At 35.5% G+C, this 14,627-nt stretch overlaps 1 protein-coding gene across 1 annotated transcript in view; it reads right to left on the minus strand.

Annotated features, from left to right (window-relative positions):
* The window catches only part of RyR (Ryanodine receptor), a 623,761-nt gene that overhangs the window by 203,124 nt on the left and 406,010 nt on the right, over positions 1-14,627 (minus strand). Inside the window, exons 47-53 of the mRNA XM_067151578.2 lie at positions 12,503-12,685; positions 9,776-9,944; positions 9,287-9,501; positions 6,839-6,993; positions 6,311-6,435; positions 5,954-6,154; positions 1,399-1,677 (exon numbers count right to left, since the gene is read on the minus strand). Of these exons, the coding sequence (XP_067007679.2) occupies positions 1,399-1,677; positions 5,954-6,154; positions 6,311-6,435; positions 6,839-6,993; positions 9,287-9,501; positions 9,776-9,944; positions 12,503-12,685 (1,327 nt within the window). The remainder of the gene's footprint in view (positions 1-1,398; positions 1,678-5,953; positions 6,155-6,310; positions 6,436-6,838; positions 6,994-9,286; positions 9,502-9,775; positions 9,945-12,502; positions 12,686-14,627) is intronic.

Raw genomic sequence — 14,627 nt, forward strand, 5'->3', positions numbered from 1 at the left:
CCCTCCCTCGTTATAGGAAAGTTTGTTAATGCACGATATTTTAAGGGTATCAGGTACTTTCCATGCAAGTACAAGGCATTTCATATGCATACAGTACAGTAATCCCAGGAATAAAGCACTTGCACAGGGGAGCCAGCATAGATTTTTCTTCGTCTTCGAAGCATGTTCTTTTTTTTTTCTTCTTTTTTTGCGTGAAGTTACGTTTGCCAGTCAATTATCCAAGTGCAGTATTTGAATACTGTCAATGCACCTTGTCGAATACATTTTGGTAATAGTTTTTCAAGGTTTAAACTGTGAATCAAGATTATTGCATTCAGAAACAAGTCTTAGAATATCTTGTGATGTGGCAAGGGTTGGCATTTCTAAATTTGAAGTCTGATTTTTGCGTCCCAATGACTTTGAATTAACGAGGTTTTACTGTAAACAGTTGAATGTAATCTTAATGAGGTTATAATCAATCAATCAATCAATCAATCAATCAATCAATCAATCAATCAATCAATCAATCAATCAATCAATCAATCAATCAATGATCTACATTTCGGGCTATCGTACAGATGGCAGATTTCCTATCAGTTGTTTCCCTAGTCTTTACTTAAACAAATTCAGAGAACTTGGATATATATAGAACATTTCCCTTGACAGATTATTCCAATCTCTACTTCCTCTTCCTATAAATTAATATCCACCCCAATTTGTCCCCATGAATTCCAACTTCATCTTGGAAATATATAGAACATTTCCCTTGAGAGATTATTCCAATCTCTACTTCCTCTTTCTATTAATATCCACCCCAATGTGTTCCTTTGAATTCCAACTTCATCTTCATGTTATGATCTTTCCTACATTCAGAAACACCATTCAAGCTCATTTGTCTACTCTCATTCCATGACATCTCTCCTCTTACAGCTCAGAACATACCACTTGGTCAAGCAGTTCATCTCCTTAACCCCAAGTCTTCCCAGCCCAAAGTTTGTAACAATTTTGTAACAATACTCTTTTGTTGGAATCCACCCAGAACAAATTGTGCTCCTTTCCTTTGGATCTTTTCTAATTCTTGAATCAAGCAATCCTGGTATGGGTCCCATACACATGAACCACACTCTAATTGTGTTCTTTCCAGAGAATTATATGCCCTCTCCTTTACATCCTTACTACAACCCTTTTATACCCTGATAACCATGTAAAGGTATCTGTAACCTTTATTTACAAGCCTGTTTATGTGATTACCCAAATGAAATTCTTTCCTTATATTAACGGCTGTTGATAACACTGTCCATGAATCACTTCTGACCAAGTAAGTCCTCCAAAAAAATGTATTCTGAATTAAGATAAGGTAAAAAAATTATAAACTCAGTATGTAAAGATAGTGAGAAAACTATAGTCTCATCCACTTACCCTATCAAGCATAGTAGCTGCACGTAAATCAGGAAGGAATGCTTCCTCTAATAAACTGAAGAACAGTTCCTTTGTCTCAATACCATAGACACGTTCAAGGAAGAGCACAACACTCTGCTTATTGCCAGGTATTAGTCCAGAGGGCATGTCACTCTTAGGGCGTTCTTCACCTGCAGCAGGATTTTGTAGAGTAAAGCGCAAACTTAGCACTCCTTGTAGATCTTCAAGTGGAACTAATGATCGCAAGATAGCTCTTGCTCTCAGAGATTCATTCTTGCCCTAGAATTTAAAAGAATGTAATATATAACTCTGTCATTCTAAAGTATTAACAAATATAAATATTTTTGTTCATTTAAACCAGAATTTTAGAACAAAGGGTTCGGTAGTGACTTTCACTTTTCTTACATAATCATTTGGTGTACTTTTTTATTTATTTATTTATCTAACTCCCACAGACTGTATAATTATATATCATGATGTTTACAGACAGTCAAATGACATGTATAATATATATTTACTAACTATACATAAAACATGTACTAGATAATATCAAAGTCAAGAAAGATGAAACAGAAGGTAAAGTTACAAAGATAAAAGTAATGAAGAGGAACAAACATTTGGCAAATCAAGTCATACATTGAAAGATAGGAACATATAATATGATGGACATAATGACAGGTCAGTACAAAAAGAGGAAATTAGGACAAACGTATAACAGAAAGAAAAAGAGACAACAACCACATCTTCATACACTGTCACACAATATATCACACAATATATCAGAAATATTTATTCTAGTTGATGATGTCCGTTGGGGGAAGACACATGTACTAGATTTAACAAATTATATATGGTTAGGCAACTGCTTGCGATGAAATTGTTTAATAACTGAAGCATTGGAAGGGAAGATACAAGGGAAACTAAGAGAGGAAGGAAGAGGTATCAGTTAGTGGACAATGTAAAGGTGAATAAAAGTTACTGGAAGACAAAGAGAATGGCTGAAGACGGAACAGCGTGGAGAAGTCATGCGAAGACCTGCCAATAGGCAGACCACCAGTGATGATGATGATATATGTACTGAATAGGTGGACCGCTTAAATATAATATTAAGTCATTCTTAAATATTCGATACTTGATTTTATAGTCAATATGGGTGTTTATAAAAAATGAGGCTGTTAAAGCTTGTTACATGTAATGTAACTCATAGCCAGCTCCTCATTTCCATTGTACAGTTAGAGATTATAGAGACTGGCATATCATACCTTCAAAATCTATTGCAAGTACATAATAAGAGCTGCACTTGAGGAATATGATGGTAGATTTCCTATTGATGGTAAGAAAATATCCTTCCTCTGTTATGCAGATGATATTGCACTCATTGCTACTAATGAAACAAAAATGGCAGAGCTCATTTCTCATGTCCAAAATATCGGTGTTGAAATGGGACTACAAATTAACATCAACAAGACCAAAATAATGATTTTTTGATAGAGTTGAGAAATTAGCCAGCATAGACATCTTCAAGGAATTGGAGAATGTTTCAGAAATGCTATACCTCGGTTCAGAAATTTCCATTTCAGGTAGGTGTGCTCCTGAAATTAAAAGAACAGCTATGGCCAAAAATGTAATGATGTATTTATCAAGCATTTATGGAAGGATCGCTCTATTTTGTTATCACAGAAAATTATAGTAGTATCCAGTCTGGTATTTTCAGTTTTCCTTTATGGAGCTGAGATGTGGACTCTTTATGCTACAGACATGAACAAAATCAATTCTTTTGAAATGTGGTGCTGGTGAAGAATGTTATGCATACATTGAACAGCATTTCACACCAATGATTCCATTATAAACCAGAATTCTTTGGACACACTATGCGACGTGGGAATGACAGCATAGATAAACAAATCATTCTTGGAAATGTACTCGGCAACAGAGATCGTGGACGAGGTCCCACTTGATGGTCCATCAAGAATATAACTAGGTTGAACATCTTTGGTGTAGCATGTCTAGCCGAGGACCGCAGGAAACTGAGACAACTGACCAATAGCCTCCTCAGATATCAATCCTCAGAGTAGAAGGAATGATAAGACAGATATCGTATCAATATTAAGAATTAAATAAGCACAGATATTTCTGGTAAACTAACTCAGAGAGACTGGTATAAAACTAGATTATACAGTGAAACCTTGTTAGTGCGTTCCTCATGAACACATTTTCCTGCTTAGCACATCGAAAATATGAAGTCCCGATTCTCATTGTATTAAACCTATATAAAGATACCTCACTTAACACATCACGAATTTTCGCTATTACCACTTAGTACGATCACATTTTTCCTAGACCTGAAAATGTTACTATATTTGTCATTCCTTCTGAAAGAAACATGATTTCCAACTCGGGTAAGAGCCATCGTCACAGTTGCGTGATTACGGGAAAAGGCTTTCCTAAACTTTAAAGGATAACTTGCACTTCTGGGGAGGAAGCCGTTAGCCTCAGGAATGTTCAGTTTTGCTTGCTGCTTAGCAGCGAAATTGCTGAATAGCAAAGTGAGCCGGTTTGTGCTTGTATTTCACATTCCATTCGAAAGGGAGAAATGTATTTTGTGTTGAATGGTACAGTGAAGTGTAACTAATATTTGTCGCATGATACGGTAACTTATATCTGGATTAGGTTCATTATCATGTGAAATTGACTAGCGTGGTGCATATTTGTCTTGTGATAGCCTAGTTATGGATATGGAAAATGTTGTAAAATTCCTTAATATTGAAGACAAAATTAAAATCTGTCAGAAAGTGGACTGGCATAAGTGCGCAGAGGTCGCGAACATTGAAACTCGCACTTCCAGTTTCGAATCAATCACTCAAGTTGGTCAAAGTTTTGTTCAATTCAAAACGGTGGCCAAAGGCATTTCTCGCAGTTGCATATGTTCGAGTGTAACCTCCAATTCATCGTCTAAGAGTGCGATCAGAAAATAATGTTTAATAACCCACTGCTCCAAAATAAAAGGCATCTAAGAGTGTGATCAGAAAATAATGTTTAATAACCCACTGCTCCAAAATAAGAGGCATCTACTAGCATTTGTTTTAGAAAGAGTGTGATCTGCAATAATACTTTATTTTTGTTGGCCCCTGTGCACGTTTTCATATTTGTTGCCTGGGGCCTGTTCCACAAACGAACTTTGCAACTTTTCACCTTTGCACTTTCACTTTTCAATTCTTGCAAAGTGCAAAGTCTTTCTGTTCTACCACGATCTAGGTTGTACTTTTCAATTTCTTCGCAATGTGAAAAGTCTCTGTGAATGAGTGATTCGATCAAGTTTATTCCATGGGCAAACTGTATAGGCCTAATACTCAATGATTTTAATGCTTTATTTTTCGCGGCGAACTTGACGGTATAATTGTGGTACCATTTTTATCATGGGAAAGAAAGGTTATTACAAGAAGCTGGCTGTGCTGGAAGTTGTCAAAGAGAAACAGGACAACCTTTCTGGCAACTTTAAAAATAACCTCGCAAATGATAACTCGCATCAATATTAATGACAGTACCGCCAACACATCCATACACAGAGGGAAATTCACCCTTCATCAAAAATCCTGTCGCTATATTAAGTGGATTATCAGGCCAACGTACTATGTTAGGAAATATTACATTTACTATAACATCTACGACTTTGGTAACAGTGCTGCAAATAATTGATTTTGATGTCCCATGCATTACTGCTACACCTTTTGTTGCATGTTTCAATAAATGACCGATCATTTCAAGAATATAGTCAGCCTGTGTTGGGGTAATATGAAATCACTCGCGAAATTCCATCGAAGTGAGGTTATGAAAATTAATCCTGTTTTTGCACGTTCTCTTTTTGGATTTTTCATCACTGTCCTCACTTGATGCTAACAAAAGCTCTCGTCGTAACGTGTTTATATCACTAAACCAAATTCTACGCCGAGAAACTCGTGTACATACTTGTTAATTAACAGATGAAAAGGGAATCATCTGTTTGCATGATTTCTGAAAACTTTTCACTTCATTTCTTTGCACTTTGCATTTCTGTACCAATGGAGGAACATAACAGGCTTGAAAAGTGAAAAGATTCCTAACTGCTAAATCTGAAAAGTGATGGTAGAACAAAATCTGAATTGAAAAGTGCAAAGTGCAAAGTTGCAAAGTTCGTTCATGGAACAGGCCCCCGGTGTTTTCCACACCTTTCAGTGTGCCAGTAGTTGTTATTTTATAATCCCCAGCAGGGAAGGTTTTCATATTTATTCTCTTGTGTTTTTCACACGTTTTAATACTTCCATCTTTAAAATGGTAGATGGGTTTATAGTTTTCACTGTACCCGAGTATACACGATGTAAAATGCCCTCATGTCGGAAAAAATTGTATCTAGTGTTTCCCGGTTGGATAGATTTTATTCGTATATCCATTAGTACGTTTCCTCCCTTAACATGTTCTTTTTCCTTGTCCCCTGCAAAAACGTCTTAACAAGATTTCACTGTATATGTTTTTCCCTTTTAGCCTTCATTGGAAGTTAAGAGACATCACAGAAACAAACCTGCAAAATGACAGAGGCATCTGGTGCACAGCGACCAAGCAGATCCACTAACGTACAGTAGAAGTTAAGTATTGCAGCACCAGTATCAATGTAATCTTCATCCTCTTCACTCTGTGGCAATGGATGTTCAAACTGCAGTCCTGAAATTGTACCTTCTGCTTCATCCATCATCTTCCGGCGGTCAGCTATTCTCTCTGACATCTGAAAATTACAAACCATATTTTGAAGGAAATCAATCCACTATTAATGCATATAAAACCAAATATTCTAATATAACTAATTTTATTAAATTAAATTAAATTAATTTACTGCATATAAAATTTCATTTCAGTAAGAGTCATGAATAGAGCAGTGTACCTTATTAGCATCTATAATAGCCCTGAGCAAACCCTCTCCTTCTCCTCTTAAGGCTGGCCCAAGACATTCAGGTCTTCGGATTAGCAGTCGGATTACCAAGTTCGCGTTTTCTTCCACACTTTCACCTGAAAGCAGATAAAATCAAATAGGAAGGAAAAAAATGTATATTTAGGTGAAATATGAAATAAATTAGGATATAGAACAAATCAAAAGTTACAACTCAGAGTATGAATAAGATACGAATTTAAATTTATTCAGTTTGACCAATATAAAATGTCCAAGACACTTTTTTGTATTTTATAACAAAGTTTACAGGTTGTCTAGTTATGCATCTTAAAGGTCAGCTTAACAATGTTGTTGAAGTACAGCTATTTTTTTGTTCCATACTTTATAATTAAATTTTATATCTGTTAATTTTCTATTCCATTCACATTACATTAGTCAGATTTAAAACTCTGTGAAAAGTTAGGAATACCTAACAGTCAAACTTAACCTGAGGTATCATTGTACTCTAAAATTGAAACTTACCATTGACCCAGACACAAAACCGTAGGAAGTCGAGATAACGTTCACCCTCTACAGGGTCCCAACCCAAATCAGGATAGCCTTTCTCTACTAATTCAGAATTAGACTGTAAACCACAACGAGACAAGTAGATGGCAATCTTCTCTAAGTAATATTCCCTAAAAAGAAATAATGTAATAAAATTTATTGTATTGTATTTCATCCAACTGATCATAAAGTGATATGGGTCAAGTCAATAATCACAAGGTACCCAAGAAATAAATAGAAATATAGAATTTAGACTTTATGTTAGTACAATAAACATGGAACATTGGTTGCACAGCAACTTCATTTTTTTAATTATAACACATGGATGAAATTGTCTAAAACAAAACTCAATTATTATGGTAATATTTTTCTTATTTCCATTTTACAAAATGTTGTACCATAGGCTATTTTATTAACTAAAAATAATATAGTTTGTGATAGTACAAAGAAGGAAATTAATAATAATAATAATGATAATAATAATAATAATAATAATAATAATAATAATAATAATAATAATAATACATGCACGCACACATACACAGACATACACACATTATTATAGACCGTTATGCCTTTCAGCGTTCAGCCTGCAAGCTTCTGTGAATTTTTTTTTTCCTAGTTGCTTTACGTCGCACCAACACAAATAGGTCTTATGGCGATGATGGGACAGGAGAGGGCTAGGAGTGGGAAGGAAGCGTCCGTGGCCTTAATTAAGGTTCAGCCCCAGCATTTGCCTGGTGTGAAAATGGGAAACCACGGAAAACCATTTTCAGGGCTGCCGACAGTGGGGCTCGAACCCACTATCTCCCGAATACTGGATACTGGCCGCACTTAAGCGACTGCAACTATCGAGCTCGGTCTTCTGTGAATTTATTATACGTTGCTACAATCTTCTACCTGCAACTCATGTGGCCTCATTTAGTTCTATACCTTTTATCTTTAACTCGTTAGAAACTGAGTCTAACCAATGTCTTCTTGGTCTCCCTCTACTTCTCTTACTCTCCATAACAGAGTCCATTATTTTCCTAGGTAACCTATCCTATTCCATTCGCCTCATATGACCCCACCACTGAAGCTGGTTTATGTGTACAGCTTCATCCATTGAGTTCATTCCTAAATTAGCCTTTATCTCCTCATTCCGAGTACCCTCCTGCCATTGCTCCCACCTATTTGTACCAGCAATCATTCTCGCTACTTTCATGTCTGTTACTTCTAAATTATGAATAAGATATCCTGAGTCCACCCAGCTTTCACTTCCATAAAGCAAAATTGGTCTGAAAACAGACCAATATAAAGATACGTTTTGTCTGGGAGCAGACTTCCTTCTTACAGAATACTGTTCATCGCAACTGTGAGCTCACTGCATTAACTTTACTGCACCTTGATTCAATCTCACTTACTATACTACCATCCTGATAGAAGACACATTTTAAATACCTGAAATAATAATAATAATAATAATAATAATAATAATAATAATAATAATAATAATAATAATAATAATAATAATAATAATAATAATAATAATAATAATAATCATCATCATCATCATCATCACCACCATCATCATCACCACCATCATCATCTACCTTCTTGGCTGAATGATCAGCATAGATGCCTCTAAGTTCAAAGGCCCTTAGGTTCAATTCTCATCTAGACCGGGGTTTTTAACTGTGTCCTCCAGCTCAGGTACTGCAGAGTTGTGTTTATCTTAAAGGACCCTTTCCTTTCTTTTGCAGATATCCTCATTCTCGGAAGGGTTAGATCTCTTCCACTTTTTCCTTTGATTCACGTTAAGAGAGAATGGTTGCCCAGTTGTACCTTCCCTTCAAATATAAATCACTATCACCATAATATGCTCGCTTTAGTTGAAGTATATTTTAGGCATAATTGCCACGTTTGATAGACTGCTATAAGAATCTTTCATCAAGCAATTATAAACAAATAAAACTAGGTGATTATCGTTTAAAGTGAAGAACAACTAGACAACCATCCCTTTTAAACATTTAGTTAGGAGAGGAAAAAGAAAGAAGTTTGATTCTTTAAAGGATGAAGGTATTAGTAAAATAAAGAGAAAGACCATAGCAGGTGTGAAAAACTAAAGGTTCCTTAGGCCTTGTAAACGTAATATGATGGGGGTCAGTAGAAACTTTAAAACAAAAAATCTGTCACACATGGCACTACAAGAATGAATAGGTTAAGAACAGTTTTCATTTAGACAAAATTTTGTCTTAGTTTGTACAGTTTTACATATCACCAATCTGGATGTATCAAAATAAGCTTTGTTAAGAGAACACTTACAACACCCTGACATGGATGGATACATGTATGTCATAAAGCAAAATCTATTTCAGACCTTAACTTCAGTTGTGATTAAACCAAGATCTTTTCTATCAAAAATTATTAATAATTGATACCAACCTGAGAGCCAGTGCTAGCTCAGTATTTTCCATGAGAGAAGAATAAGCCACGTCGAGAGGAGTACTTCCTCGCAAGGACGGTCGTGATAACAAGATGTTGCTGTGCTCCAACAGGAATGAGAGATGGTCAAACATGGCTTTCTGGTTCTGTCTTGATGTACGGCAGAAGTAACAAAGGAAGCGACAGCATGCCACAACCATTTCATGAGATGTATCCTGTAATTAAAAGTATTTCCCAAATTAATGAGCATATATTTCTCATCAATAAGTAAGGCTAGAAATTACAATTAAATTTTGAGAATGGGGTTGAAAATTTGTCTTATCTGAGATTCAAATCAAGGACCATTACTAGAGCTTAATATGTTACATTAGCTAAAATAAATAAGCACTCTGATAATTTAATAAACTGGTAGTGAAATATTCCACATCTGAATTTTTTAGAAATATTTCTTCAAGAGCTTAAAAAAATATCATCAGAAGATGTCCAAACCTTCTCTTTTGAAGGAGCTTCTCCCTCCTGCCCAGCTTGAGGAGCATCAGACTGGGCTTGAGCTCTCCGGCCCAGTGTATTCATCATCACAGCCATGACATTCTCATGTACACGTAAGATGCGTATCAGATCTGGATGCTGGAAGAATGTATGGTTATTCACCAGTTTCCTGTATTAAAAAGAATGACAATTATTTCCCATTTCTGTGAGTAGACATAATTTAGAATATGATAAATGTCTATACAATTATTATAACATCTGCGTGTGTTTGGCTGCAAAGTCTTCCAAATAAGTCCTAGATATTTGTAAGTAGGTTTAATTGATTAAAGACCTAGAATTGAAGCACTCTCATGAGTTGTGAGTGAAGGTAGAAATTAAATGAGGTTTAAAGCCCTACAGGTTTTTCAACCAATTAGAAAATCTTGGAAGTAGACCGTAGATTATTTTTTGAAGTTTTTTATTCAAAACATAGTCCAGCTCCATGATGTTGACATGCAGGTCACCTATAGGAAGTCACCTCAAAAGCCCTGCACCATATTATTATTAATATTATTAGTGTAAACATAACCAATCAAACCCTCTTGAAGATGTGCCAATTGAACTCGAGATACATAAGACTATTCACAAGTTCAGTTGCACGGTTTGTTATAAATGGTGAACTGAACTTCAAAAACAAACAAACAAACCGATCGCGATCAATCAATCAATCAATCAATCAATCAATCAATCAATCAATCAATCAATCAATCAATCAATCAATCAATCAATCAATCAATCAATCAATCAATCAATCAATCAATCACTACTGATCTGCATTTAGGGTAGTCACCCAGGTGGCAGATTCCCTATCTGTTGTTTTCCTTGCCCTTCCTTAAATGATTTAAAAGAAATTGGAAATTTATTGAACATCTCCCTTGGTAAGTTATCCCAATCCCTAACTCCCCTTCTTATAAATGAATATTTGCCCCAATTTGTCCTCTTGAATTCCAACTTTATCTTCATTGTGATCTACTTTTAAAGACACCACTCAAACTTATTTGTCTACTAATGTCATTCCATGCCATCTCTCCACTGACAGCTCGGAACATACCACTTAGTGCAGCAGCTGATCTTCTTTCTCCCAAGTCTTCCCAGCCCAAACTTTGAAACATTTTTGTAATGCTACTCTTTTATCAGAAATCGCCCAGAACAAATAGAGCTGCTTTTCTTTGGATTTTTTTCCAGTTCTTGAAACAAGCAATCTTGATGAGGGCCCCATACACTGGAACCGTACTCTAGTTGGGGTCTTACTAGAGACTTCCTCTCCTTTACATCCTTACTACAACCCCTAAACACCCTCACAACCATGTGCAGAGATGTACCCTTTATTGACAATCATACTTATATGATTACCCCAATGAAGATCTTTCCTTATATTAACACCTAGGTACTTACAGTGATCCCCATAGGGAACTTTCACCCCAATAATGCAGTAATTAAAATTGAGAGAACTCTTCCTATTTGTGACTCTCACAACCTGACTTTTAACCCTGTTTATCAACATACCATTGCCTGCTGTCCATCTCACAACATTATTGAGGTCATTTTGCAGTTGCTCACAATCTTGTAACTTTATTTATTACTCTGTAGAGAACAACATTATCTGAAAAAAGCCTTACCTCTGATTACACTTCTTTACTCATATCATTGAAATATGTAAGAAAACATAAAGGTCCAGTAATACTGCCTTGAGGAATTCCCCTCTTAATTATTACAGAGTCAGATAAAGCTTTGCCTACTCTAATTCTCTGAGACCTATTTCCTGGAAACACAGCAACCCATTCAGTCACTGTTTTGTCTAGTCCAATTGCACTCAATTTTGCCAGTAGTCTCCCATGATCCACCCTATCAAATGCTTTAGACAGGTGAATCGCAATACAGTCTATTTGACCTCCTGAATCCAAGATATCTGCTATACTGTATCTTGCTGGAATCCTACAAGTTGAGCTACAGTGGAATAACTTTTCCTAAACCTGAACTGCCTTCTATTGAACCAGTTATTAATTTTGTAAACATGTCTAATATAATCAGAAAGAATGCTTCCCCAAAGCTTACATGCAATGCATGTCAAACTTACTGACCTGTAATTTTCAGCTTTATGTCTATCACCCTTTTCCTTTATACACAGAGGCTACTATAGCAACTATCTATTCATTTGGTATAGCTCCTCCATGCAAACAATAATCATATGATACTATATCCCAACCCACTGTCTTTAGAATATCCCTAGAAATCTTATCAATTCCAGCCACTTTTCTAGTTTTCAACTTTTGTATCTTATTGTAAATGTCATTGTTATCATATGTTAATTTTAATACTTCTTTAACATTAGAATATAATAGATTATAACTTATTTAAAAAAATACTTGGTGAGTATGACTTAGAAGACACTCTTTGTATTATATCAGAATTTACTTTAGTTTTATCTGGTGAACACATGAAAATCTCCATATTTTCACATACCACTCTAATAAGGTTTTCTTTACATTAATGTTTTGAAAGTGAAGGGACTCTCCATCTTCTACATTTATTAGAGGAAAGAAATTTTGAAATGAAACAATGATATGGATTTGTTTCAAAGACAAAATTACTTTTCTGGATTGTTGATCACACCAAACAAGTGATTATATAGTTATGCAATACAACATTCAAAGTTTTAGAAATTCTATTGAGAAAAAGGTAGCTCACCAAAGTCGTTCTCGCATCAACTCCTCTTCTTCTTGCGACATTTGTACTGGCAACAGAGATCGTATCTGACTGAGTCCAACCCACATTCCGGCCACATCATTCTTCGTTTTACTGTTGATAATGTAAGTCTTCTGCAATGCCCGGATAAGTTCTCCTACACTGTCATACTGACGAACCAACAGCCTGCAAGATAACCTTTGAATTTTAACTTTCTTCTATGACTTAAAATTTTATTAATAATGTTTTTAAAGAATAAAATACAATACAAATTTACATCTCTTTCTGCAGGATAATCACCGTATTTATGTGAATAATCACCGCCGCCGAATAATCCCCTCTCTCTAATTTTAGGAAGACTCATTTTGAAAAAAAATAAGTGAACTAAAATTCATTCCATTGAAAGAGTAACATAGGCATAAACTAACATTTAATATCACTCCGCGAGGTCCACATGATATTTGCGCCAATATGAATGTGTAAATTTACGGATATAGCTGCTTTGCCTGAACATATTTGAGAAATACATTATCACTGCTATAAAATATATTTGTCATGAAAATTATCAAGTAGGCCTAGCCATTTCATTAATCTGAACTTGCAGTAGGCTCGATTCCCTGTAGATCAAAAGATTCGTTGTCTCTTGCATCACTAGAATCCTCTCCTAAATTACTTACAACTTCGTTACACACCACGTCTAAAACACTTTTCACATGCGGTCTTTTCTTTATGCGGATATTAACATGACCCTTGGTGGATAATTCTTTTTTGTGCAATGTAGACAGTTGAAACAGACACACCGGCGAACTCGGATGTTAGTCTTGCGATATGGTAAAACCTCGTTAATTAGAAGTTATTAAAAATCGGACTGCAAATTACTTGATTTCGAATTAACCGCCACCTCGGATTTCAGAAATGCCAACCCTTGCCGCGTCAGAAAATATTCTAAGATCCATTACTGCAGGCAATTAACATTGATTCACAGTTTAAACCTTTCAAATGAAAAAAAGAAATATTTCCAAAATGTATCCAACAAGGTGCATTTACAGTATTAAAATAATGCACTTGGATAACTCACTGACAAACATAACCTCACGCAATGAAATAAAAAAGAAAAAATATTCAAAGACGAGGAGTCTATGCTGGCTCCCTTGAGCAAGTACTTTATTCATTAGATTACTGTAGGCCCTACTGTGTGTATTTTTAGATGCCTTGTATTTGCACGGGAAGTACCTGACGCCCTTAAAACATCGTGGCTTATCAAACTTTCCTATGACGAGGGGAGGATGTCTTTCGCTTCCTTCTGCATTACAGCACAATACAGTGACCCCACCTCCTTTTCAAAAGTCTGTTTTGGCCAGGCATAAAGAAAACAATGCAGGTTCATTGGCATTAACAATATTGTTTGTTGCGTACGAACTGATTATAATTATGAGCCACGCTTTTTCGCCAACTGTCATCATCGCCGAAGAGAATCGCCAGTGTTTGCGGATTCTGCTTCTTCGCACACGGCCCGTTATGTGATACTGTAGTGTTCCCTAAAATGCTGAATACAAAAGAATTACAATTTCCCTCGAACTTAGCAGCTATGAAACAAACTGTCGACACACCGAAGTGAATGAAAGCGCGGAAAGCTACCCCTGCATGTTCCAGAAGATACATTCTATCATGACATAGAGAAAGTTAAATTACTGTGTAAAATACTATTTTTTAATGTAAAGGCAGTTTTAAATTAAATGTCAGAATTGTTTTCCATTTAAATATGACATTTGGGGCAATTTTCTTCCATCTGCAGTTACACAAAGCATAACTGTACACCCAATAATGAAAACTAGGTGAGCCAGGACCATGTTGCCAACATTGATGCAAATAAAACCCGCACCTCAATTTTGTGTCTCAGATTTTTTTAAAATATATATATGCAGGGATTATTTGCGTAAATATGGTATATAAGGTACAGTAGAACCTTGTTTGTTTGGCCGTCTTTAGTCTGGATCAAATTTAGCAAAATGTTAATAAACTTTATTTAATGCAAAAATGATTATGAAGAACAAATAATTTAACACATATTACAGTACAGTACTTTATTTCTGAAACAGTAATATATGAGTAAATAATGTGTTAAATT

Source organism: Anabrus simplex, chromosome 7 (genome assembly GCF_040414725.1).
Source record: "Anabrus simplex isolate iqAnaSimp1 chromosome 7, ASM4041472v1, whole genome shotgun sequence".
Classification (NCBI taxonomy): Eukaryota; Metazoa; Arthropoda; class Insecta; order Orthoptera; family Tettigoniidae; genus Anabrus; species Anabrus simplex.